Consider the following 26,700-nt stretch of genomic DNA (forward strand, 5'->3'; position numbering starts at 1 on the left):
TTCAGTTCCCTGATTGCACAGTATTAGGTCCTTGAATACAGGAGTAATTATAACCAAAGTCAAATAAGCTGCTGATCATACAGGAATTCTGAATTGACTTGTGTCTGCAGAAACATCAGATTTGCCTTGCAGTGCATCAGCTAACTACATTTCCTACTCCAGTCTCAAGTGTTATATAAGCTCCCCCTCCCAAAAATGGACATCACAAGAGGCTACATAACAGCACATCCAATAATTATTTGTACACTTAGAGAAATCAATTTAGAATTAAAACTTCTATCGCTGTGGCCCCTTACTGCAGCATACGCCATGTGCAAGATTACATGTGCAACACAACAGAACCCAGAAACACAGGTCAAGGACTGAGCAAGAGCCACTTTTCTCAGTAATAAAATGAACCACAGAGTTCTAAAAATCTGTGTTAGAAATATATTTACTTAACAAATGCTCCCAACAAAAAGAGCTTTTAAGCGTAGAAGTATTGATTGTGAGAGAAGTGCAGTAAGCCCAAAACAACTAAAGTTTCCAAAATTATATGGAGTCCATTGCACTTCTAAATTCCTTGGCTGTAAAATACATTTCATTCCAAGACTTCACAGATACCAACGTCAGCAGTTGCATGACTAACCTAATTATCAGTGCCCTCACACAGTCTCTCTCCAGCCCACGACAGTGGCTCAAGAATGCAAACTCTAATTAGAAACTGTCATTTATCTTCCCTGGCCTGGCCACGGCACCCAGCAGGGCTTTGGATGTTGGTTGCTTTAAAATTTATCATTACATTAAAATAAACTAAAAAGGTATGATGAAAGAGAGAAAGTTCTGCATCTCTCAATTCAGTATCTCCAACTTTAAAGATCAATGAGGCTAGAAGAGCTTGGTTTCTGTTCTCTCTGGTGGGGAGGATCCAGCTGTGCGTTTGTTGAGAGTTGGTGCAGCACTGTAAAGTCATCAAAGAGTCCAAGGCAGGCAATAAGAGCAGAGCTTTGGATAATCTGTGTCCAAAAACTTATGATTAATATGCCGAAGTGGGTTCTTACAGGAGATACCTTACACAGAAGTTGAGCTGAGAGGACAATGGGTTGTGATTAGGTATTGTTCACAATCACTAAGTGAACCCGCAATAGAGAATAGATTGTGATTAGAAGGTGGATACTGGGTCATTACCATGCATGGCTTTGCTTGCCACTGTTCTCTCTCCTGGTTATACACCCGTATTGGAAGTGGGGTATATAAAGGAAAGTTAAGTGTTTGATTTTCATTAATTCTGTATGATTTTCCATCACTCTTGGGTCCCTTTGTGACAGAAGTTATGTGCATGCACTGCAGTTTGTTTTAGAGAGGTAGAATTTCGACTCAACCTTTTACAGACTGTATTTTCTCTGCATGTATATTCATATATACTTTGATATACTCTGCACTGGCACCCTAGCAAACAGTGATGCAGCTCCTTTACTCCGAGCTTGTCAAGTAACCCATGACTCAATGTGTGCCTGCATCTACCCTTTTTAATAATAGTGCCCATAACATATTAAGCACCTCATCACTAGTGTGTTCAGAACATGACACAAGACACAGCACTCCTGTTTTCTTTGCCATTGGGTCACTTTATTTTAAACTTCCTTGAGAAAATCTCATTAATGACTAATATATTATTAAAGAAATGAAATAGCTTTCTCCATCATTAGTATGTACTGGTCTAATTCTTTCTACTTTGCCTGATGCTTTTGGAGACCTTAGCATACTAGGCTGCAAACAACACAAAAAAAAGATGAGAAATGTGCCTTCAAAAGCAGCTTACTTGTTCAATAATCTGTACACAATAACAAAAAAATGCACTGATGGAGTCAGCAAGTGATTCAAACACTTCTTAACAGTACCGGACTTCTTCTTGCTGGTACAGAAGTGGGAGGTGAAGGGGGAAGGAAGAAACTCTACATTTTAAGACTTTGAATTTTGACCTCTGATTTCAGGTACTAACAAGTCTTTTCAATTTATGGCATCAAATAAAATAATGGGCATGTATTGTCCATGCATATATATATTTTGGTACTATTTCCTTTATTCTTTGCTGTAAAGTAGTTTTCTTCTTGTCCTAGACACATCTCCACTCCTGTCTATATTTTTTATCCTCACACCCCATTTATCTCCTGCAGTCACTAGCTCTGTGCAATCTTTCCCCTTATCTGTTAGAAGTACACAAACACCCCTCTGCACCTCTCTTCAGAAATGCAGATACCCTCCCACTCAGGGAAATATGTCTGGCCTAATGAGCACAAAACTCTATCTTTTTATGGCAGGCAAAACATTTCACATGCTTTCTAAGAGTAAAGAGTTTAGTGATGCCATATAAACTCATCAGAGTGCAATACTTATGTACTCTTATGATGCAAGATCAATACCACCACAATCATACAAATTATACAACACAATTATTACTAACACCATTGTTATCTTTTTTAATAATACAGAACATTTTGATATGGTACTGATATGAAGGAAAAACAGTCCTTGCTACATGGGTGAATTACAACATATATGAGTCCAAACCTTTTAAGCCAAAGTCAAAATTCTCTTCAATTTGAAGTCAAGGTATTTATCTGCAAATGATCAGTTATGAAAAACTCACCTCTAACTCTCTGACTATCTTGATGATTGACTGTTGAGACTGTGCAGCACATTTTTCCTTTACTAAGCCCTCATTTTTCAGTTCAAGTTCTTCATTGGCTCTTAGAAGGTTTTTATACTTATTCAGGAGCTCCTGCAATTCTGCATCCTTTTCTTTAACTGTTCCATCAAGTTTCTAACAAAAGAAAACAATGAGACAGTTTTACAAAATTTACTCTAGTTTTATATTGCACAATAGACAAACAAACAAAATTCAGAATATCCAAGGATGATAGGGCACATGTTCTTTATGTGCCATATTTTACCGATTTAACATAATAGAAGCAAAAAAAGATCGAACAGAAGCTTTCCCCACCTATCCAATCTTTAAAGTATTAAAAAATAAGTCAAGGCATGCACCTTGGCCTGCAGGTATAGAGCAACCTCAGATACTGCTCTTTGCATTGCTGGCTGAATACCATCAGTAGTTTTCAGGCTTATACCTCCAGCTATAAAAAAAACTGAGCAGGGGTCCATTAACATTCAGGCAGCTCCCTTCTCACATACGTCACTTTGAATGGGCTCCAAAAAAAAGAAGATAAAATGTTTCAGTATCTATACCTATTCCTCAACTTCTAGTTTCTGCACAATAAACTGAAAATCATAGGCACTTCAGAGCTTTTGAAGTATCTTACCACAACAGTGAAAATTCTACATATGTATTAGGTAAAGCTTTCTTCCTCCTCTGTCCACACGCTTCATAAAGCCCTAACAAGAAATCTTGTGGAATACCACACACACTATAATTATACGTCTGTTCTGCAAATACAGTATTACAAAAAGTGAAGGATTATCATCAAAATCAACAGCAAATCCAAACACAAATGTGATCTTGTAGTAATTCCTCATACAAAATCAAATAACTTTCCATTTTTCATTTCAACTTAAGTCTACCTACCTGAAGCAGTAGATCCTTTTGATTGACATTGTCTGTTAGCTGTTTGATAACTAGTTCTTGGCTCTGCAACTTCTGATTGCTTTCACTTAAAAGAATATTGTAATGATGTTCAACTGCTTTTTCTTTCTCAGTCATTTCACCATGTAATTTTTCTAGTTGATTTCTAAGGTCCTACAAAAAAAAATGAAACTGAGTATTTAGCAAATCAACTTTAAAAAAAGTTTAAGACTAACAACCCACATCATTAGCTTGACTTTCCATTGCTTTAAATTACTCATATCACCAAATTGTCTGGAGAATGCATTAAAGCCAGTGTCTTTCTCTTGGCATCAGTGAATACAATTAAAGAAAGAAAACTTTTAGATGAGGTGTCAGTATTGTCTTCTAAAAATCTAGGTGGTTGTTGTTTAAACCCTTCTCATACAGAATGACTAGACTACAAGGGGGTGGGGAATATCATGCACCTAGATGTTGTCACTGTCAGAATGAACACTCACTTCTGAGTCAATTTACTCCCTTGCTAGAAATAAGCGGAAATCGGTCACGGGTGATTCAGTTTGTCACTTGCTCATTTTCTCATCACACCATGGAAATTCTTGCACTAACATTGCAAGTTACTTTTGCATCAAACAAAAGGTCAGAAATGTTAAAACATATTCTTTTGTCAAGAGCACAAACTTCAAACAACCGATCAGGTCAGTCTCGTGATTAGAAGTTGTGAACAGAACTTGATCTTGACTCTGGCTCTGTTAATTACTTTCTGCAGCTCCACGATTAGTTGCATCATCTCCGCATCTTAGCTCCCCATCAGAAAAACATATACTTCTTGTCCATTTTGCTTTTAAAACACAGGAACAATCTCTTGCAATAGCCTTATGCAATAGGAAGGCCAAGGGACTTTGAGATCTGTTAGGATCAACACGGACCATTGCAATGTAAAAAGTAGTATCTCCTAGTTCGCAGGTCACACACTTGACACACAGCACAATTACAGCTTTCTCCTCTGCATTCCTACAGATCTCATTCCATTTCACTTGAAAATCCACCATCTGAAAATGTAGCTGTCTTTGGGGTTTCAAAGTCAATAAAGCCTCGGGTTCCAAGCAATTAACATCAAACAATTCCTATTCCTTACATTTTGCTATGAACTGGGACAGTCGCTAAATTGATGGAAAGATATATGAAATTATTAACATGTAATTAACAGTCAGTTCCCAGTTACAGAGTGGAAAATATGCAAGAGTAGAGGAAATAGAAAAATCTGTAACATGTCTTCTCTATCCTTCCAACTTCTCTCCTACCACCATTGTTTGTGTTACTTCAAACTTTTTGCCAATTTGCTGGAAGTTTCAACACCATCAGTTGAAGGAGCCATAGCTTGCATATACACTAGCCTCATTTTATAAGCTTTTACTCTGCAAGAAGATCTAGAGCACTGACTGCATTGAACACGTGGAAAAAGAGAAGTAGAAACTTGTAACAAAGGAGCTGTTGTCTAAAATTAAACAATTAAAGCTTACAATAGACTTTATACTATCTAAACTTCTCTTCAGACCCAAAGAACCAGGTAACACAGCCTACATCTTAAAATAAATGTTTTCCATTTATTCCCAAAAAGGGCCCATTTCTGAAGTATCATAAGCCCTTTAAATAGTTTGTACATATGGTAGTCACCTATAAACTTTACATTTACCTCCACTGGGATTTAAAATTCAATAGTTGTTTCTTATTCTAAGTACAAAGAAACAGTACTAGTGACACTTTAATTGCAATCTCTTTACAAACTGTTTTATGTCCTTTTCTTGACTTAATTACCTTGCTTCATGCAGGTTCACATCAAACCCTTAACATCATTTTACTACTTCAGTTTTACTTCTGTTTATTTTGCACATTAAATACAAATTGTCATTTACAATGCCTTTTGGTTTACTTGCTTAATTTTAGCTTCATTACCAGGATGCAGCTAAGAAATCCCTAATAGCTCCCAAAAAACACCTCAAATGTTACTCAGTTTCAAAGAATGATTAAGCTTGGGCTTCAGTTCTGCAAACTAATAAAGGTAATTTTTTCAGGATCAAAAGAACTACTTCCTTGACTAAGAAAACTGAAGAACTGCAGAATCAGGTCCAAGTTTTGTCTCTCAAATGTATTTCTATTTCTTCCTAACTACTAACTAGAAACTGCAGTGTAGTGCAGGTCTTTTGGAAGTAGTGTAACGGTCTGATAACTGCAAAGTCTTTTGGCTTCAAGTGGGTCACATTAAGCTTGTTCAGATATAACACATGAACTGGAAGCAAAGGATCAAGTGCAGTGTTATGATTTTCACTGCATTGCAAAGTTCACCCTTGGCTTTCTATTTTTACATTGTTTTTAAACTATTACATCACTGAGAGGCTTTAAGTGAATACATTACCCATTAGGTAACTAAGCATCAAAGGAACACTTTTGACCTGTCCTATAACTTCAAGTGACCAATACTCTGCAACTTCTTTGTATGAACACCATAAACAGCTTTAAGAAGAAAAGATGATAGGCACGCACAGATAGAAAAGATGCTGCTGCAATAACACTACCACATCCCCTATTATCTAATCTCAGCCATCTTTGTGTACAAAACTTGTCAGGTACTGAAACTATTCTTCCGCCTCTAAAGCAGCTTAAATATTACTGCTAGGTTTATGGAAAGAGGTGGACTGCCAAGGCAAACAATTGTGGAACAAGTAAAAAAGCCTGCGAGAGATTGCAATTTGCAGATACTTTGCCTCTACTATTTCTGCCCCCAGAGTTCCCTAAACCCTTTCCAAAACAAGCTAGAGTTGAGACTGAAAATTATCTTCTTTGCACGAGCTAAAATTCTGTAACGCACAAAACTATCCATCACTATAGCAGGTTGCTTGAACTCATTGACCACTCAAATTGTCTGGGAGAAAATCTATTGGTTTCTATACATTGAGTTGCAAGGATAATATAGTACCTACAGCTCTCGAAGCATAAACTTTGCAATTCCCTCTGCCAACCTTTTTCCCAAGGGACTGTCCTATGATTAATGACAGTTGAACTAAGAAAAATGAATGTGAAACACTATAATGTAGAAGACTGAAGCAGATGCCTCCCCCTCCTCGTCAGATGGAAAACAGGTTGGTGAATAATTAAGTTGTGAATCTCCAAAACCTCCCTGTCAGGCTAAACTAGAGGTAGGAAGACTAAATAATAAATTCTGCCTAATGAGTTATTCTGCATTTCCCCAACCAACTGATCAAATATGAATACCTAGTAAATACACTCTAATTGTCTACATTTAAGTATCCATTCTCTCTCCAGGCCCAAAGTGTTTAATCATGTAAATTTGAACAAACTCTTCGATGAAAAAGCACTGAATCTCTTATAGACATAGTAACATGGTGGACACAAGAAACATTAAGGATGAGTTGATGTCGTTTCCTCATCAATTGTACGTAAGAATATACACCCAAAGTTTCTTGTTTCAAAGAGCTTAAAAAGTGATGCTGAACTACTGCTTAACAGCAGCTTCTGGAAAGTACAGAACTGAGAGGTTTTGCTTTTAAAGTTGACCTAGGAAAAAGCCAGGGCACCTGCCCACCCTGAGGCAGGGACATCATTCAAGAACATCTACACCCATTGCTCCAGAAGACTCCTCATATGGGGCACTGTGATTTGGATGATCAGCTCACCTGTAGCAGTCTTAATTTAGTTTAACCTTCTTCCATCCCAGGACAGTAGTGCCCAACTCATCTCCAGACAAACTGGGTTTACAACAGGGCAGAAGTACTTTTTCTGGATCTCTAAGCTTTTTGTTGTTTTTTTTAAAAAAACAGATATATGCAAAAATTTGGATAATCCCAATTACAGTATATGAAAAGTCATTGAAAATTTCCCTGTGAGTAAGAGCTAAGACAGCAGTTCATTACAGATGTTGAGGGCGTTTTCTACAGTTTACGCACATTGTTGCTAGTTTTATTCTAACAAAATAGAAACACTGATAAATAGGTATCTTGGGGCATAAATAGAACAGAATTTTTAAGGCTGTCTCATAAAAAGTTTGCATCAGATCACTGAAGTGGTTTTCTATTTGTCAAAGAGCAAAATATCACAGCATATTTTTTTACTCCCACATATCTACTACTTAATGGGCAACATTTCACAGGCAATGTTGCTATATCCAAATGTACTAGCAACTTTGAAATTGAAGCAGCTGTTCTGCAAGGAGCAGGAAATAGGTTAGGGATATAATTTTTATAAGACTGCTCATCTTTTGGCAGGAATGCTTTCCCCAAGGAGCTAGTCATTTACATGAAAAACTCGAGCATAATGGTGTCAAATAGGCTTCTGTAATACAAGTAACTTTGAATCGCCTGGCAACTCCCTACTCAGTCCTGTTTTTCCTGTCTTTCCTATACAGAGTTATATTGTAGCTCCCCTGAAAGATGAAAAAAGTTCTGAATAGAGAAGACAGTTAAATATAAAATACTTTAAATCAATAAAATATGTTCTTTGTGGCTGTTTTACTGACAGAAGCAATCTGTTCTTTCTCTCCTTAACCTCAGCACCCTGAAGAAATTTCAAAGCACACCAAAGATAGAGACTTTGTGACAGCAGCCTAACCACAGTTGACAATCAACCAAAAATGCAAGTTAAATTGGGGGCAGGAGATGGGGGAGAACAACTTATTTGTTTGTAGGTAAAGAGAACCCTCTACTGGTTTTAAGTGATATTGCAGGAACAGCAATTTCCACATATACCTGCTTTATTAAGATCCTTATTTAATAATTGAACCAAAACATCCACTGAATACAGACAAGCTCATTTAATCTTTTATGTAATTTAATATAGCAGGAGATTAATCCCTAACTGAAGAGGAACAGACTTTGCATGCAGGCAGAACTCTACTCTTTATGTAAATGCTCCCCTAATGGAAGCAATGGTGAGAAGACTTTAGAAAACTTCCTCTGACGAGTCATACAGGTGAAAAGTACATTTTATGTCAAACATTCAGCAGAAGGTGCATCCTTTTTTCAAAGCAAGAAAAGAAGAAACCGGATCATTCACTTTGTTGCATGAGCTGTGCATGCTGGAAGCAGAAGTGCTTATCTAAACGCCTACAGCAAGGTAAAAAACCCTAAACAGAATATGAAGCAACAAAATTAATGAACAGATACAGCACATCATTTTTATGTTAAATTGTGATCAACTAATCCTGTGCTTTGGGAATTTTACAAGCAGAAATTATTAAGTATACAGCCTTTACAGTGACCCTGCTATGATAGCAAAAAGCAAGCTGAAGTTTGGCTTGAAGTTGCAACAACTGGCTACTTAGTCCTGTTCTGCATTAGAATTTAAAAGAAAGTTAAATTTTAAAGTAGTGTAATTTAAGATAATGTACAGACATGTAACAAGACAAATACAGCAGAAATATAAAAAGTACAGTCATGCACGTTCAGGTCCTCCCATGAGAAAAACTGAAACCAAGAGTAACCATTTACCACTTACGAAGGCTAATGATTTTTTCTAGGACCCAAGACTATCAAAATTATATTTATTTTAAAACATTTTTCTGTGCAGACTATGTGCCAGAATTTTCCTCAATCTTCTTGGCCACATTCTTTTGAACACTGGCTTTAGGCAAATGCATTTACCTTTCCAAAAATTATTCAAATTAAAGAACTAAATTTGTTAGAAAAGGACATGCTAGAAGTGCTAAATTATTTTTAAACTGTATGAAATAAAGGAAAAAAGTGATAATAACATTAATGGTTTTGTCACTTCTGCTCTTCTGTAGCTGTGCTTCATCCAGCTCCTTCTCCATTTTCTCTCTTTCTAAATTCAAATCATTTAGCTCTTGATCGGTCCTTTTAATCCTCCTTTGTAGTTTACGATTCTCAGCATCCTTTGTAAGGTTTTCCGAACGCAGCTCTGCTAAGAGGGTCTCTTTTTCCATCAAGAGAGCTTGATAATCCTCAGCACCCTGAAACATAAAGCAATATTCAAGGTCTATAAGGGTATTTCGTAGGGACTTGAAGTCTTTACCCCTGTTCCGTCCAAACCCACTCCCCTGCACCTCTTTCCAGTACTTCAAAATTGTGATGCAAAATATACAGTGAAGTGACAGTTACTCACGCAACAGGGAAACCGTTAGCCGGAAAATGTTCAACTAATTTAACAGCTTTCAATTGCATCCAGCGCAGGATAACAAAGTCTTAGTTATCTAAGAACTAGATAATGGTTGACCTGCAAAGGACTCCATAGTGCAAATTAAATCATATTATTATTGGTTCCCAAAGCTCTTATTACATAAAGCTTTCTACTTTTGGGTCAGTTTGAATCCAGACTAGGTCAAGTAGTTACCAAGTCACAAGCATATTTTTTTATATGAAATAGCAAGTCTGATTTGTGTTCTTCCCTATCACATACCGTTACAACTGGCCTCAAAGTTCACAACACAGATGACCCGAGTAGTGGGCTATGCATCATGATCTACTCACAGAGAACTGCCTTCAACTCAAGTTTGTAGCTAAGTAGCAGAATAATGAGGAGAAAGGCTTGCTCTGTCACCCACCATGCAATATGGACTCTGTGGACAGGAGGGATTAGTTGTACACTTTTTAAACCTAGAACTTTTCAAAAATAATCAAGCTCTCATAAAAATGAAGGGTTAAAATCAGAGTAATATTTCAGAGCAGGACTCCCATGGTATGTAAAAGCAACCATAAGCTATAGATTCACACCCAGGCCAAAATGACCTGAAGAATAAAGAGGATATACTTTTCTCAACAGAGCACACTTAAAATTTGGGCTTCAGTAAAATAAATGGCTTTTCAAGAAATGGAGGTACTCTGCAAGAACTAAACATTACTACTCCATTAGACTCTGAAATCAAAAAACAGTACAGTCAGTCACAAAAGCTTTAAGCGTGTGTACTTCGGAGGCAAGCGCATCAACCTCTTTCATTCCTGCTGAGCTAAGAGACCAAGCGGATGAATGGAAGATTCATCACTGCTTCTGATCAGTATTAGTTAGTTTTATCAGACCTATTTTTAGATTATTTTGAAAACATTACAAGAGACATTATGTTGTCTATTTTAATATCAAATTCTTACTTTCTCCCATTTATATTTTAAGACCTATATAATGCATAAATTATCATCATAAAGTCTCTTCTCCTCCACACACATGAAAGCATTACTAAATCACATTTTCACAAACAACACTCCATTATGTTATAAACAGTGGTTTCACATTTATTGTAAATAAATCCAAACTAGTGTCTCATACCCAGTTCAACTCTGCTAACATGAAGAATGTGCTGTTACCATACTTTTGGAAGAAAAACCAAAACATTCTTGGGTCAACAAAGAAAGCTCAATGTCATCTCAGCTCCACAACTAGTTGTGTCTTTATTTTTAACTCATTTTGCTTTTACACGTCTCCCTTAATAATTCTCAGTTGTTATAGAAGAAAAAAACCTCAAGAAACAAGGTAAGTAATCTGACATTTTAACACTATCATTTAAATAATTTCATTTGGGAAACTTTTCTCAAAGTAAGAAAAATTAAACACTTTAAACAACATTTTAAATTAATTTGCATTCCTCTGCTTTCAAAGACACAAAGCACTACTCACTGTGTGGAATTATGGAGAAGGAAGGAGCAGGGATGGGGAAGCCACATTAACTGCTTGCTTCTTACCTTGAATTTTTGGATGTGTGCTTTGTGAGTTGCCTCTCTTGCCTTAGCCAATGAAGCATTTAGGTCTTCAATTTCAGAACCAAGCTCCTCATTCTTTAAGTAAAGTAAAATGAATACTATGTAGAAAGAGTTATTTCCAAGGGATGGTGATTCAGTAATAGCTATCCCATCTCATTATCCATTCATCCAACTACACAAAACAAATACTTTAAAGAATAAAAATACCAAATACATAATAATAAATCTTGCATAAAGAAATTCTTGTTCTTATACAACACTCACTAGATTGCCTATCACTCAAGTTCAATATTTCCCATTCATCCACAAAATCTGAATTTCAGCTGACGTTGACCTCTCCTATTTTAGCTGTCTTTATGACAGCTCCACTTAACAACATAAAATGCTTCTCATACCTTTTAAGTGGTGCTCAGAGCTGATAAAAATCACTGCGTAACTGAAAACAGTTCTTAAGGGAGAACATATCAGTTAAGTCCCTTTTTCCTCTCTCCTCCAGTCCAAGACCCAAAACTCTAGATAAACAGAACTGCTTACAGATATGACAGCAGTGATTAAGGACCCACTAGAAGCCTCCTAATGGTTACTGTGAGATCAGTCAACCCTTGCCACATACACAATGCACACATTTTCCTCCCAATGATAGTTCAACAAACCAGTAAGATCATAATCATCATACCTCTTTTTCCTTTGCTTTTAATGCAACAGTTAGCCCTTGAATGGTTTTATCCCTTTTCAAACCATTCTTCTTTTCTACAGCAAGCTCATTTTCTCTCTCTTGTAGCTCTTCTTGAAGTGACTAAATTAGATTATGTGAAAGTTGCATTAACTTCCCACTAAGAGATACTATAACTGCACATTAATAAGTACATTCTCTCAGAGTTCTTATATCTTATTACTCAGATTACTAACATAAAATATAGTTCCAAAATGCAAGTCATCATCTTAAAGATGTGCCTGGAATATAGTATAAGAAGCCTAATCTCATGGGCTGGCCATGAGTATCAGCTTCAATATTTGATGAGTGTGCCTATCAGCTTTACTGAAAATTGCTTCAAAAACAAGGTGAGCCTTCCTGTCATCTAACATAAAAGAGAATTTACCAGAGGACTTGCTTTGCTTCCTTTCGAGTCAAGGCCTCTGCATCTATGACTGCATAACAGAAGAGATGCCAACATGCACTGTAAGTGGTTGAAGAAACAGAAACAAAACCAGAACTTACCTGAATTTTTTTTTCAAAGGAATTTCTTTCATTTTTAAGCTCCATTCTAATAGCCTATAAGAACAGAATAGTTGTTACAGTCAACTAAATAATTCATTCTAAATACAAATGTAACTCATTAAGCATTAAAATGAAGCAAAATGAGCTTAAAAACCTTGGGTGTGGGAAGGGGGGGGGGGGGGGTAACCCAAAATGAAAAACAACTTAGTATACACCTTTTGGTAAGAATACATTGAATCAGTTGCTTCCTTGAAGTCTACAAATCTACCTGGGCACAGTATGAGCCTGTCCCAATTAAGAAAAAAAACAAAACAAAAAAACATACCAAAAAAACCCACACACAACGTATTCTTCCATGAGACAGGACAACTGTACTTGCTGAGTTAATAAAAATGCATTTTTATGTGACATTTATCTATGTCAGAAAGATGCTTTTATCAAGGGAGATTTTAATTAGCACTTTTCCTTAGGGAGGATAAAGAATTTTATTTTTTTAAAAAAGTAACCAGATATAAAAACAGAGTTGTGCAAAGGTATTCATCAGATTTTTTTCTCCATATCTGCATCCCAAAATGATCATACAGTCTATCCACCTCCTATGAAATGATTAAAGATGACCCTGTTTTCACCTTGACACACAAATACCCTTGTGAAACCAGGGTAGTTCTTCCTGACACATATTGATTTAATTGCAAGAAGACCCAGAATTGAAAACTTCTAATTTCACTAATCAGTCCAATTGTAGAAGGTTCTCTTGTCTGTTCTTGACATAAACAAAAAAAGTGTATAGGTACTGATCAATATTAAGTTCCAAAACAAAAGGGAAGAAAATTTCAATGAAGCATGACAGCCTCCATGATTACTTTTCTTAATTCTGCCAGCTTTAATTTAAGGGGTGGGGTGGGAAGACAACATGCCTTAAGACCTGTTTCCACATTGCAGGTTTCAGTGTATCTATCTTTCTGTTTAAGAGCCAGGTGAAATAAAAGACTGACTCCTAGCACCTTTTGTAAGCTAAAGGCTAGACTTCCACTTTATTTCAAGAGATTTTTTTTATGCCTGCCTCCCTTAACACAGCTTTTTCTCCAGACTATAACAGTAGAGATAGCTCCCAAAAATAAACTCTCAAGTCACATTCTTAACTTCTATAGAAGTTATGTCAGCTTTTGAGGGATCTATTAACATCTAACATTTTTTTATATAAACTTCTGTAAAGCAATTGCACAGTACCTATAACACAGGCATAAAATCAATGGGAAACATGACCACTCATTGAGTGAATGGTAAGCATGGATAACAAGGATGAATATTGACCACCAAACCACAATAACCAATGAACGTTAAGGAAATGGAGAAGGAAGGGAGGGAATAACTGTGAAGAATAATATTTTAAAAAATTGGCTGAAGTCACTCACATAACATCATGCACAAATCCTTTAAAATCCTATACCACATGAGATTTATAATATATAACTGTTCAGTCAGTTTCCTCACCTCTATCTCACTATCTTTTTCATGCCTCAAAGCAATGGTAAGTTCTCTGATTTTTTCTGCTGATAAGTCCCCATCATAAGATCCACTTTGAGACTTTTCCTCTTCAAGGTGTTGAATTATAGCTTCTTTACTTTTCAATGACAGATTCAGTTGCTCTATAAGTCTAAAATTATAAGATTTTAATATTAATCTTGCATCATCTACCACCAATTCTCCAGCCATTGCAATAAATCTTGTAGACAACTTTCCTAGGTGAAGATTCCAGACAATACGTGCAAAACTTAGGGCAGTAGTTTCGCAACCCCTTCTCCCACCAGAGAAACCAGAAAAATGCCATACCTTTCAAGCAAGCAACAGTTGAGCTATCTGCAAAGCGCTCATTCTTACTTTGCTCCAGTACCATTTCAAGTGTCAACACTTAAGCTTCGATATTTTAGTCACATTGTCCTTTATAGCACACACAAAAAGCTTATCAATCTATTTCACTTCTTAGCACATAGAACACCGTATCCATACATACCATCACTAAGTGTCCCTCACACATCTGGTTTCATTTATACTTGTACCTAAGCTGGTTCTCATTTCACATAAGCACAACAAAAAGTTAGGTCAGCGCTACCTTCTTTGGTCAATACACATCCTGACACTTCAGTATTCCAACTGATAAAAACAACAAAGTTTGAGTTTTCTGACAGACATAAGGGTTATATGCCAGAAAGTTTGGGTTTTTTTTTAAGATGCCAGTTGTGATGCTGTTAGTATTTTGTAGCCTAGATGGTGAAAGTATCTTTTTAACAAAATATGAATTCCAGATGTGCTTGCTACTCCCACACAAGTTTAAAGCATTGCACATTAATATTTGATTCACTTCAAGAAGTCAAATATTCTCTTCTTCCATTAGCGCTATGTTTTTGTGGTTCTGCGACTACTTACACCGATCTGCCAGCATGTAATTGTAGAAGATCCTGCTAACACTAGAACACAGGGCTGGGGGAGGGGGACACACACCAGACATTCTTTGTCATACTCCACACAGCCTTCACTCCACTGTAGTGATCCAATCCTGACAATTTGTTTCCACGCTTTCAGCACAGTTTTCACACAAGTTATAGAGCTGGCAACTAAAGCACCTCTGAAAGGGACTGGTTTTATAACTCCTTCCCAGCTCAAGTCACTCAGGAGAGCATCTGTGTTCACACAGATGACTACCAGAAAGAGGAAGACAGGAAAGAGAAAGGGTAAAGGAAGGAGATAACTTGAGAGCCAGGTAATTATAAATAACTTATAATTACCATTGTATAATTTTTATGCCACTGTAGATTTCAGATTTGCAGTTTTCAATCTGTATGCTTTCACAAAAACTGTCTGGAAAACACTGCAAACCTTGCTTTGGTCCTACTGTAATATAAAACCTATGAAATGAAAGCCTCAGGCCAACATAACTTTCTGTTACCAGGGTAGACCAATTACACAGTTACTCACAGAGCAGTTACCTGCAGGGTTCAGTCACAAACTGACAGGAAAGGATACTCCAAAGTATAAGGAATCATAACAGTCTTTTGATCTTCACTCTGGGCTCACATCCTCAAACTAACTAAGCTTTACTGGAAGGCTTGCCAGGCATGTGTTTTACCCTACATACCTAAAAAAAAAAAAAATCCTGCAAACTATTGAGATTTGAGTTTATACATTTTCCCCACCTGAAGTTATTGAACAACTCACACACTCTTCCAACTACCTGCCAAACAAAGCAAAGCCAGTGCTTTGCAAAGCACAATCAATCAAAACCACAAAGCTGAAACACACTATGTTTCTCTTTCCATTATATTTACCAACCTCAACAGATACATCACTGAGACTGAAGAGTACTTAAACACCATGAAAGCAGCAAGAGAACACAAATGGTAGAGTCAAGTTCTATTCAGCAATGGTTCAAGAAAGCAGCAAGCAGAAGGTAAATCAGCAGTTACAAAGACGCTTTAAAGTAGGACACGCTCATGTCACATGCATACTGGTTCTCTTACACTTTCAGACAATTTTTAAATATGATTTTGCTATCACGCAGCATGTAAACTAGTTGCTGTGTTGCTATTCATTTAATAGCTGAATAGATAAGATGGCCAGTAACACTCACGCATGTATCTGAGGGTAGGATCAAACTATTAAAACCTACATCCATGTCAACTCTTCACACTTTAACAATAAAGAATTCCAGTAGTTAAAAACATCAACAGCAAGAGTTCTGACCTGTCCTTCTCAGCTCCTGTAATCATATCCACATCCTTTGCAGGGGCATTCATAATTGAAGAAAGTTTCTGCTCAGCAGCTATTCTCAGAGCTTTCTCCTTCTCCGTGATCGCAATGGCTTTTTCCACATCTTCTTGGGCAGCTTTAAGATTCTGTAATTAAGACACACAATCCCGATGCCTGTAAGAACAAAATGCTCACAAAACTTCTTACATATTGAAGTTCCTTCTACCAAACATATGTTGGTATGTTTAATTTAGCAACTTTTACCAAGTACTTCAAGCACTTCGCAAACACTTCTGAACTCTGTGTCTGCATTTCCACTTTCTGTGGTACATAAAGCAGGGAAGTTTGTCTCAAAGAAATAAAACAAATACCCTAAAACTGATAGCAGAACTTGAAAAAAAAGTGCCCCTCTGCTATGGCTTTAGATTTAGCTATTATAATTTGGCTTTGTCCCTCTGTCCTCCCACTATCATAATGAATAGCTACACTTAAATTAAAGAGGTTAAAGAAGGGGGTTTTTATTCAATCAGAGATTAAATTAATATTCACAGGCTCGCTGTAGCTAATTGGAACTCTTCCCAACATCATTTATAATATTTTGCAAGAATTGATAAAGTACGAACCAGACATTTTTCTCTTGAGCAGTAATGGAAACAGAGATAACACCCAGAGATTCCAGTCAACTTCCTCTAGTTGACCCAACTCATGGAGACGGGGAATACCAAAACAACACGCTGTCATACACGACACGAAATTTGTTTCAGATCTTCATTTTTATATTGTAAGCTGCCCTCCGGTGCTCACTGAATTTTGCTTTCTATGAAATAAAAGCCTCCTTGTAGCCTAACAAGTAATTCCCCTCTCTCTTTAAAGTCTATACTAAAAAGCGTATCTCTTTGGGGGAGGGTGAGGAAAAGGTCCTTCACCACTAGACTTCACCACTCAACCCCTCACCTTAAAAGCTATTCTGCCAACATTCATCTTTCAATCAAAAACTCTGAAGGAAATTAATCTTTGTTAGCATTACCTGGATCTACATAATTATATGGTGCTATGTAAACAAGTGACTAATACTACTCAGCAGTGTTTACATTCGTAAGCATAATAAAATTAATGTCAGAGGCCAACGCTATCTTCAAGCTACAGAAAATACTATATCACCATGCGATTAAAATATTTGCCCTTCTACCTGTCAGATCTGGGAAACACCAGTCTGACTGGCTCTTTTGGTACAGAATAAATAATTTGGGAACTTCTCTACCTATCCAATAGTAAAAAGAATGCTTTGAGAAATCCCAATTCAACTAAACTGAAAAAAAGGTCATGGAGATTCCCCCCTCCTCCTCTTCGAAGGAGCTCACTGCTTTATGAATGCTGCTAAATCATCCTGATAGAAAATACCACCAGGAGACTGATACCAATACCTTTCATGACCAATTCAGTCTTTAGGGATGGGAAAGCAAATACTGGAATATATCCACTTGTGCTACTTCTATTTACTTACAGAAAAAGCATCAGACATCTATCCCCCTCACAAACACAGCTGCAAAATCCCAAACCTCCAGATAAGTGTATACAGTCAATGATGCAAAACAATCATGAGCTTATATATTTCTAGAACTTGACACAAACATTTCCAGCACAGACCATTCAATATCAAATTTGTTCTTTACAAGAAGCTGAACTTCTCCTTTCTTCTGAGGAAGCATGTTATTCATACAAAGAAAATTTTTTTTTTTTGCCTTTACACTACAAAATGATGAAAACATGAAGCAATTCCCCTGTAAAGATATAAACAATGGCTCAGCAATAAATACAGGAATAAACTGTCTCAACCACAGACAGCAAGGAATTAAAAAAGACACTGTTAAGAATAGCGCTGTGGAACAGGAGAATGTTATGCAGAAAGGTGATACAGTGACAGCAGAAGCCAACAATATTTGGCAGATAAAGGTCAATCTAACAACAGAGCGTAAGGCACGCAGGCAGAACATGGGGAAGCAACCACTGCTTCACCTACCCAGAAGCTGCCATAAGTAGGTGGCCTCTCTCAGCCTATGATGAACACACAAGAGTGGAGACACAGAAAGCCACAGAATCTCTGCAATACTGAGGGCCCACATAAAGATGGGAAATAACAGGAGTGCTTGCAGAGTGGTTTCAGCTATTTATGAAGCCTAGACCTTATTAGTATAAGTTTTCAAAATCCAGCCCCTCTTCCTCTGAACAGAGACTGCAGGTTCTGAAAACATAGCCTCCTCACACTGGAATTCAGGAATCAAAGCTTTGTGCTGAAAGTACCTAATACCACCAATAGGTATGAATTTCCTGAAGAACTGCTATCCTCATATTTGACATTTCAAGAGCAGCTAAAATCACCTTCCCTTTCATTGGTTGGGGTTTTGGGATTTGGGTTTGCTTGGTTTTTTTTGTTTGGGGTTTGTTGGGTTGGGGGGGGAGGGTGAATATTTCGCGCTTTTTTTTTTCTGGTTTTGAACAGGCTATTTTTCCAGGAAAGCTGAAATTATTTTGAAAATATAGGTAGAGCACAGTATCAAATCTCAGATAATAGTACAAAAACAGTACTGATTTCTAACTATTCCTTCAGTTTCAGCCACTCACCTCTTCCAGAAACTTTATTCTGCTAGTCAGGTTTTCTTCCATTTCTTGCATCTTCTTTTGTGCCTCTTCTTTCACACGCTGTATTTCAGCATCACCGCCCTGGGCCAAGCTTTCAACTGCTTTACTGAAACACCATAACATAGATAGAAATCCCATTGCATATCAAAGTGGAAAACATTTAAAGTGCGAGTGGCTGATAGACTACGCACAAGCAAGTATTTTCCACTTTATCTGTACCTGCTTGTCACTTTTAAATACAAACTTCTACACACTATATAGCAATTTTGGTGGTATGAGAGTTCCACACACAAGCCTTGTCACAGTGGATAAGCAAGGACTTTATATGTGTGATGAAAATGTGTAATATTTCCTTCACATTTTTAAAGCTTCCAAATACAGTATCAAGCCTTTGATAGAGTCGTATTTTCTACAGAAAGCAGCATTGGAATAAACTGAAGATACACAGCTGCTGAGATCTCTCCAATTGCTTTTTCACTAATTGTTAATACCTTGTAAGAAAAGAACAGCCAGTGTTTCCTTACTAAACAAAGGATGACCACTTGTTTATGATTTCTGCCTAAATTCTCCTTCCTACTATGAGTTTGTGTAAGGTTCCATTCAAAGCCCAGCAATACCCCTTGACAGCTACCTGGAGAGAACAAACAAAAAATTAATCTGGTCCTCAGGATCTACTTGAAACTGGGCCTCTTTGAACTACTGAAAAAAGGCTAATTGGTAACAATTCAATGCCATGTGAGGTAGGCCACACAAAGAAAATTCCATTGAAACTGAGGCTCATGTAGCAGTCAGTAGCTGTCAGTCATTGCCAGCCTGGATTAATTTTGAACCAGACATCTAGAAGGAAGAAGTTTAACAGACTATTGTCAGCCCTACAGTCAGCCATTCCTTCCCCAAAGCATATTCCCCCTTGCCCACGCCATAAGACAATGTAGCACTATGTAATTTTTAAATAAGTAATATTTATTCATAAAACAGGTTCTAACAGAAAAGCAAGAATTTTAAGTGTATTCATTTTTGTATCATTAAAAACCAGAAGACTCATTCTAGATTAGTTTTGTTTTCTCAGCCTTACTGAGAAGTGTTTTGTGTAATATCTTCTCAATCCAGTGCTGTTAAAAAAAAAGTCCACCTCTTCACCTGTTGAGATAATTAAGCTCTTAGCTTAACTTCTACAATAGGAATGCTAAGCCATTCCCAAACAGGGAGTCATTTATTTATCTGAAAAATACAGTAGAATGAAGGATAATATCAAAGTAGCACCATCCAGTGTAACTACATTAACACCATTATGCATTTAAGAATTCACACATGTAATTTCTGTAACGAATGAAGCAATTTCTATGTAAGTGCCCTTAAAATTCTACTTTGGGATCCTCATATTCCTGAAACATTAGGAAACCCAAATAGAAGCAAGATCTTGGAAATCCTAAGTAGCAGACATCAAGAAATATACTAGTACTTACGAGGCTTTGATGAGTAGTTTCTCCCTCTGCTGCAGATCACGCTTCAGACTTTCTATCTCAACTTTCAGCTCAATGTTCTAGGACAAAAGAATGAAAGTGTCTGGAAAGAATTCAGAGGTCACACTACCCAAAAGTTATTGGCAATGCATAGATTACTTTTTGCTTGGACCAGCAAATATAAAGTGTCATTGGGCTAAGAATAGCCTAGAGACATTTAGCTTTTACAGGACATATTTTGCAAGGTTCAAGACTTTCCAAAATCTCAAAAAGCATTTAGGACCATTGTATTCAAGCAATACAAATCCCCTACACACACTTAACTACTATAACAGGGAGTACTGCAGATCAACTTGGGAGTTTCTAGGGCTTCCATGCATGGTTTTTCTTTGAGCTATGAAGTATTTTCTTTTTGTTTTCTTTTAAAAACCTGATTGTATCAACTATTGATGTTTTTAATAATCTTTGAATTATTTCATTGCAGCCTGAGAAAACTACATGACATAAGCACACATTGTACAAAGAACTACTTTGCCTGCAAGTTGACATACTATTTCAATACATTAGCAACTACAAGACAGACACCAGCGTAGAAGACCAGGACAGAAGCCCAATCAGCAATATTCAGTTGAAACCATGACCTAGCTAAACATCAATTTATGCACTTAAATACTGTGACAAGCATCAAGACAGACTTAAGTTTCCATCCTATTACAGGAAAGGGACCTGATGCAAACATCTGTTATAAATAACATGCTACTGCATTACCAAAATGCCCTTCTAGAACACAGGCACCACCAAAGGGCATAAGAAATGCTTCCTATCATCTGTAAACCTAAAATAACGAGGATGCAAGACATACCACTTGACTTAAATCCTTCTTCCAACTTAACAAAATATCAGTTTCTTCTACAAAATGACATAGGAATCAAACAGATTTCCTGAATCCTGTACAAATATGCATTCTTTCAATTTAGAGCAATAAAACTAGAAACCATACGCAATCCTAATATAACTTTATCTACATGCTTCAAAGCAAGCAACTTCGAGCTGGAGTGCCCAAACAACCTCCAAGTAGCTGTACTGACATGATAAACCCAGGAAAGAATAGAAGGGTGAACTGAACTGCCTGATAGTAGAAAGCAGAATAACTACATGCCAAATTCAGGAGAAGCATGCTGCTTCTTCTATTACCCATTCAGTATATGATTTCAGTAGCACAACTACTGAAGATTCATAACCACTTATTGGAAACAAAACATCTCTTAGTCTGTCCCGTAAGTAAGGACACTCATGCATTTGAAACTAATTTTTCCACACCTTACAATGGTAATTTTAACTCAGTTATTACTGAAAAGGATTAGGCCAGAATAAAATAAAGTTATCATGCCAAAATTTCCAACAACAGAAAAAGACTCAAAAGGTCAGTAAAACAGGTAACCTCCCCACAAAACAAACTCTTCAAAAAGAGATATAGTTCTATTAAATTATTCTAAATGCATACGATTTTGTATATTTCTTCAGTGGGACCATCAAACTTCTGCTGCATTCGCTCCTCCAGAAAGTATATACGAAGCTTCAGGTTGAAGTTCTCTTTTTTCAGATCAGTGATTTGCTGTGAAATAAGAAAGAAAATGAGCAAATTACATCATGTGTTTCAAACCAAGTAAAATAAAGAGTGAAAACTACTATCATTTGGTTTTGCTCTCCACAGTGCGAGATTAGAATTCAACCCACTGGACATAGTTAAATGTGTACATATGTGTTGGTGATATACACACACACGTTCAAATTGTGAAGGTGTTAATAACAGCATATGACATCCAAGTCAAAATGAACATCCTTCCCTCCAAGATAAGTGTCACACAGGGAGCTGCAAATACTCCAAGTCCTTCAACAGGTTTCTGTCTTCTATAGCTTCAGCACCTATCACAGAACATCCCATCCCAGCCATAACATTTCTTTTCCCCATCTCCATTCCTAACCTGAACAAGAAATTGCACTCCAGCCTACCCCTTCTGAATGTTTTGGGGTTTGTTTTTCAGTTTTGTTTTGGTTTTAAGATATATAGGCACATTGGCACACACAGAAACTTTGTGCATTTGTGTAAGATGTTATCATTTCGCTTGTGTTTATTTTTAGCCCTGCAAAACTCTGAGATGCTAGCACTTAAGCAAATAACAATTATAAAATAGTATTGTTAAAAATATAATACATGCTTTTGTGCAAACAGTGCTCTAGACTATTCCTTAAGTACTAAAACATTGTCTGACTTAACACAAAAAGAATCCAAGAGAGTTTTTTAAAATCTAGAAATAATAAGTAGTTCTTTCGTCTATAAAATACAGCTTGGAACAAAATATAAGATGTCATGTTGAAACAGAAGTACTTGCTTAGCAAAAGCTTGGGATGGTAGCCTTATTCATGGGAAGAAAAGCCACAAGCACACAAGGCACGTGAGCCGAATCAAACACCAATAAAACCTTTATCCCATCCCATATTTCATAGTGCAATTCTTTGGGAAAAAATTGCTTATGATTTTTCACCCTCCTAGTAGAAGCAATAACACAATTGATGGTTTCATTAAAGAAAGGAGTCTCCCTCTACATTTTTTTTAAAGATACTAAGCATAAAACATTCATTCAAATAAGACTTCTGATCCCTGCCAGATGCTTTCAGCAAAAGGAAATCTAATATGTTACAGAGCTAGTAATAAAATATTTATGTAGGCATTTCCAGAACAGTATAGTACCACTTGTAAAAATTATTAGCAATACAATTCTTAAAAATATTTGGCTTGTGAAACCTAAGATTATTTTCTGTAACTGTACTCAGAACCTGCATCTGCAAACAATTCTTCAGTTTAATAATCTTTGCCCAGCAAGATGCCTTGTCGTTATTCACACAAGTATCACCCAAGCAACTAAAAATATGCTTGACTACATAAACTTTGTGGCCCATTCACACATCCTAAAGAAGCCTGTCTTTATAAACAGTAGCAATACATATATTTATCTTTGTTTCCCTGCAATTCCAACTGGATGATCACAAACAGTAGTGGATAAAAACTTGAGCTATGCAAGTTGTAACTGCTTAAAGTATGATACCTCAATGAGTACCATGGGGTATGTTGAGTAACTGGAATGACTATTTTGGAATATTCAAATAGATGTAAGCATGAAAACAATGCAACTTTGTATTTCAATTCAAGTCAGAGCCCAGTGCAGAATATTGCTCAAAGCTGAAATCCTTATTCCGAGTAAGCAAAGAAATTAAAGATTTCTTAAAGAAAACAAGACTGCAGAACTGTGCTAGATCCTGCATGTTTTGCTGGCAAGTTCAGTACTATGTTCAACTAGTCAGAGCAGACCTTACAGCATTTGGTTAGTGGTTTGGTTTTTTTAAGCTGTCAGTCTTCGCACATTCAATACATTTGAGTCAAAAGGAACAAACAATTTCAAAAGAACTCAGCATACCTTAATTCTACTCACCTGTGTTTCAGTGGCAACAGAATTAAACCAAAGAGCTTAAGGGTACTATTTTCAAAAGGCAAACAAAACAGACTACACAATCATAAACCAAGAAGTGAAACAAAGGTTGTCTCTGACATTCAGTTTCTCAAAGGAAAAGTTAATTCAGGCAGACTAAAATTAAAAAGTTATAGCTTTAATAAAAGACAACTTGTAAAATATGAACAAGTTCACACTGCAAAGGGATTTTAATGGCAATCCTGTCGACTTACGCATTTAAAGACTTGGTCTTAATTCCTTTATGCATTTTGATTTCTGTATTTAAAAAAGGAATGAAAGAAGAGAAATAGCAGACACTTCTTGAAAAACCAGGACAATGCAATACACTCTACACAGAATATCCCACACCACAGACAGCATGGTAGCAAACACCACTTGGCCAGCTCGGTTTAGCTCCTTTCCAAGTCTGCATAGAGCCACTTTTATGCAAAATGCATTTCACGGTGCAACACGGTTTTTGCCCACAGAGGCCATTTGACAAGACAGCAAGACTCTAAGTGGGTTTGGGGAGACAAGAAAAAAAACACTAATATTATTGCTTAGTTTCCTAACTTGATACCAATCACCCTTTCTATTCATGAACGTCTAATACACCATAACAAGGTCCTCAATTAGAGATGCCTTTCACTTTGCTGATGTAATCACATTTTCTATCACAAGGTGGTCCCCCCCCATATTGCAAGAAAGTGGGACACACCATAAATACTAAAAAAAGTCTACACCTCTAATATTATCTAGCTCAGCATTTTCTCCAGGTCTAAACTTTAAAGGACCTCTTCTGCATGGATTCACCCTTTAGCCCATTCAAGGGTCGTTACACCCACCCTGTTCTCTCTGATCTGCAAGGCAAGGAGCCTACTCTTTTCCTATCTTCCTTCTCATATCCTGTATAAATAACATAGCCTCAAATATCGGCAAATTCATGCAGCAATATATATATATAAGCACACAAACCACCTCTGAGCAAGAGACCTCATAGAATCAGAACGGTTTGGGTTGGAAGGGACCTTAAAAACCATCTAGTTCCAACCCCCCTGCCATGGCAGGGACACCTTCCACCAGACCAGGTTGCTCAAAGCCCCATCCAAACTGGCCTTGAACACTGCCAGGGATGGGGCAGCCACAACCTCTCTGGGCAACCTCTCCCAGGGCCTCACCACCCTCACCTTAAAGAACTTCTTCCTTATACCGAATCTAAATCTACCCTCTTTCCATTTAAAGCCGTTACCCCCTGTCCTATCAGCACCTGCCCTTGTAAGTCTCTCCCCAGCTTTCCTGCAGGCCCCCTTTAGGTACTGGAAGGCTGCTAGAAGGTCTCCCTGGAGCCTTCTCTTCTCCAGGCGGAACAACCCCAACTCTCTCAGCCTGTCTTCATAGGAGAGGTGCTCCAGCCCTTTCATCATCTTCGTGGCCCTCCTCTGGACCCGCACCAACAGGTGGTCCATGTCCTTCTTATGTTGGGGACCCCAAATCTGGATGCAGTACTGCAGGTGGGGTCTCACGAGAGCACAGTAGAGGGGGAGAATCGCCTCCCTCAACCTGCTGGTCATGCTTCTTTTGATGTGGCCGAGGATACGGGAGCTGCAAGCACACGTTGCTGGGTCATGTTGAGCTTCTTGTCAACTAATACCCTCCCAGGTCCTTCTCCTCAGGGCTGCTCTCAATCCGCTCATCACACAGCCTGTATTTGTGCTTGGGATTGCCCTGACCCATGTGCAGGACCTTGCACTTGGCCTTGTTGAACTTCATGAGGTTCACACGGGCCCAACTCTCAAGCTTGTCAAAGTCCCTCTGGATGGCATCCCTTCCCTCCAGCATGTTGCCCATACCACACAGCTTGGTGTTGTCAGCAAACTTTATCTATCAGAAACTTTACCTGATAATTCAGATTTGTTTTAAAGTGGGGTAAGAACAGCCTTACAATGTCAGTCCAAAAGCACATCTAAACGCAGCTACTACTGGATGCTTGGTAAATAGTAAAAGGACAAAGAAAGTAAATGCTCCCTTTCTCAAGTTTAGCCTTCCAGCTACCAGCAATCTTAAAGACTCAAAAACAAAAGTTACAGAAATACCTCTGTGCTTAATTGTGTTTAATGGATTCTTCTTCCTTTACTTGTATGGATTTTTGAGCTTCATTCTACTGTTGGCACACATAAAAGCCTATGAGAAGTTTTACAGCCCAGTTTAACACAAAGGGCCTGTACGTATCGGGAAGCCAAAGATGTGTGGGGAGACCCTTTCTCCTCTACATCACATGGAACAAACAACAGATTTTTTCCTCCCTTCTACAACTTTTTCCCCTGTGCAAATGAACACTGCAGATAATAAACCACTTGCCGAATCTATATTCTAGGCTGAGGTCTTTGGCACATATCACAGTAAAAGATTTTAAGCATACACTAATGCCAAGGTAGTGTCTTTCTACCCCAGCCACTATACAAAAACAAAAAAGTGAAGTAGATACAGACTGTAAAAAACATCCTTCACCAAGGCTTTCCAAAACAAGCTTTAAATTCTGAGCAAAGAGCACAGCTTTCTCCTCAGAGGGATATAAGCCCACAAGAAACGGAAAGACTTTAGAAGAAACACTCATTTCAAACATAACAACGTTAGAGAAGCACACTAAAAACTGCAGACACTTGAACAGATCCTAAAGATAGCAAGTCACAGCCTTTATCTGCAGCAGTCATCTCAGAGCACACAATCATAAGAACTTGAGTTAAACAATTTAAAACTTTACAGGGGAGTTGTCATGCAACACAGCTATACCCCAACCAAATCATCATTCAGAAGTTATAAACAATTGGCTTCTTCA

General features: G+C 37.4%; 1 protein-coding gene across 6 annotated transcripts in view; it reads right to left on the reverse strand.

Annotated features, from left to right (window-relative positions):
* The window catches only part of CDK5RAP2 (CDK5 regulatory subunit associated protein 2), an 84,208-nt gene that overhangs the window by 54,919 nt on the left and 2,589 nt on the right, over positions 1-26,700 (reverse strand). For 4 of the 6 annotated variants that reach the window (XR_007509929.1, XM_049832106.1, XM_049832105.1 and 1 more), the window contains 11 exons: positions 21,860-21,970; positions 20,359-20,435; positions 18,875-18,998; positions 16,247-16,398; positions 14,000-14,162; positions 12,506-12,559; positions 11,963-12,082; positions 11,269-11,361; positions 9,330-9,548; positions 3,566-3,736; positions 2,630-2,803 (listed from right to left, as the gene is read on the reverse strand). Coding sequence is in view for 5 of the 6 variants with exons in the window: in XM_049832106.1 (XP_049688063.1) it covers positions 2,630-2,803; positions 3,566-3,736; positions 9,330-9,548; positions 11,269-11,361; positions 11,963-12,082; positions 12,506-12,559; positions 14,000-14,162; positions 16,247-16,398; positions 18,875-18,998; positions 20,359-20,435; positions 21,860-21,970 (1,458 nt within the window). In the remaining variant the exon portion in view is untranslated. Of the gene's footprint in view, positions 1-2,629; positions 2,804-3,565; positions 3,737-9,329; positions 9,549-10,065; positions 10,152-11,268; positions 11,362-11,962; positions 12,083-12,505; positions 12,560-13,999; positions 14,163-16,246; positions 16,399-18,874; positions 18,999-20,358; positions 20,436-21,859; positions 21,971-26,700 lie in introns of those variants that run through there. The other 2 variants (XM_049832108.1, XM_049832110.1) reach the window with 2 other exon arrangements.

This window comes from Accipiter gentilis, chromosome 29, assembly GCF_929443795.1.
Source record: "Accipiter gentilis chromosome 29, bAccGen1.1, whole genome shotgun sequence".
In the NCBI taxonomy this organism is placed as follows: domain Eukaryota; kingdom Metazoa; phylum Chordata; class Aves; order Accipitriformes; family Accipitridae; genus Astur; species Astur gentilis.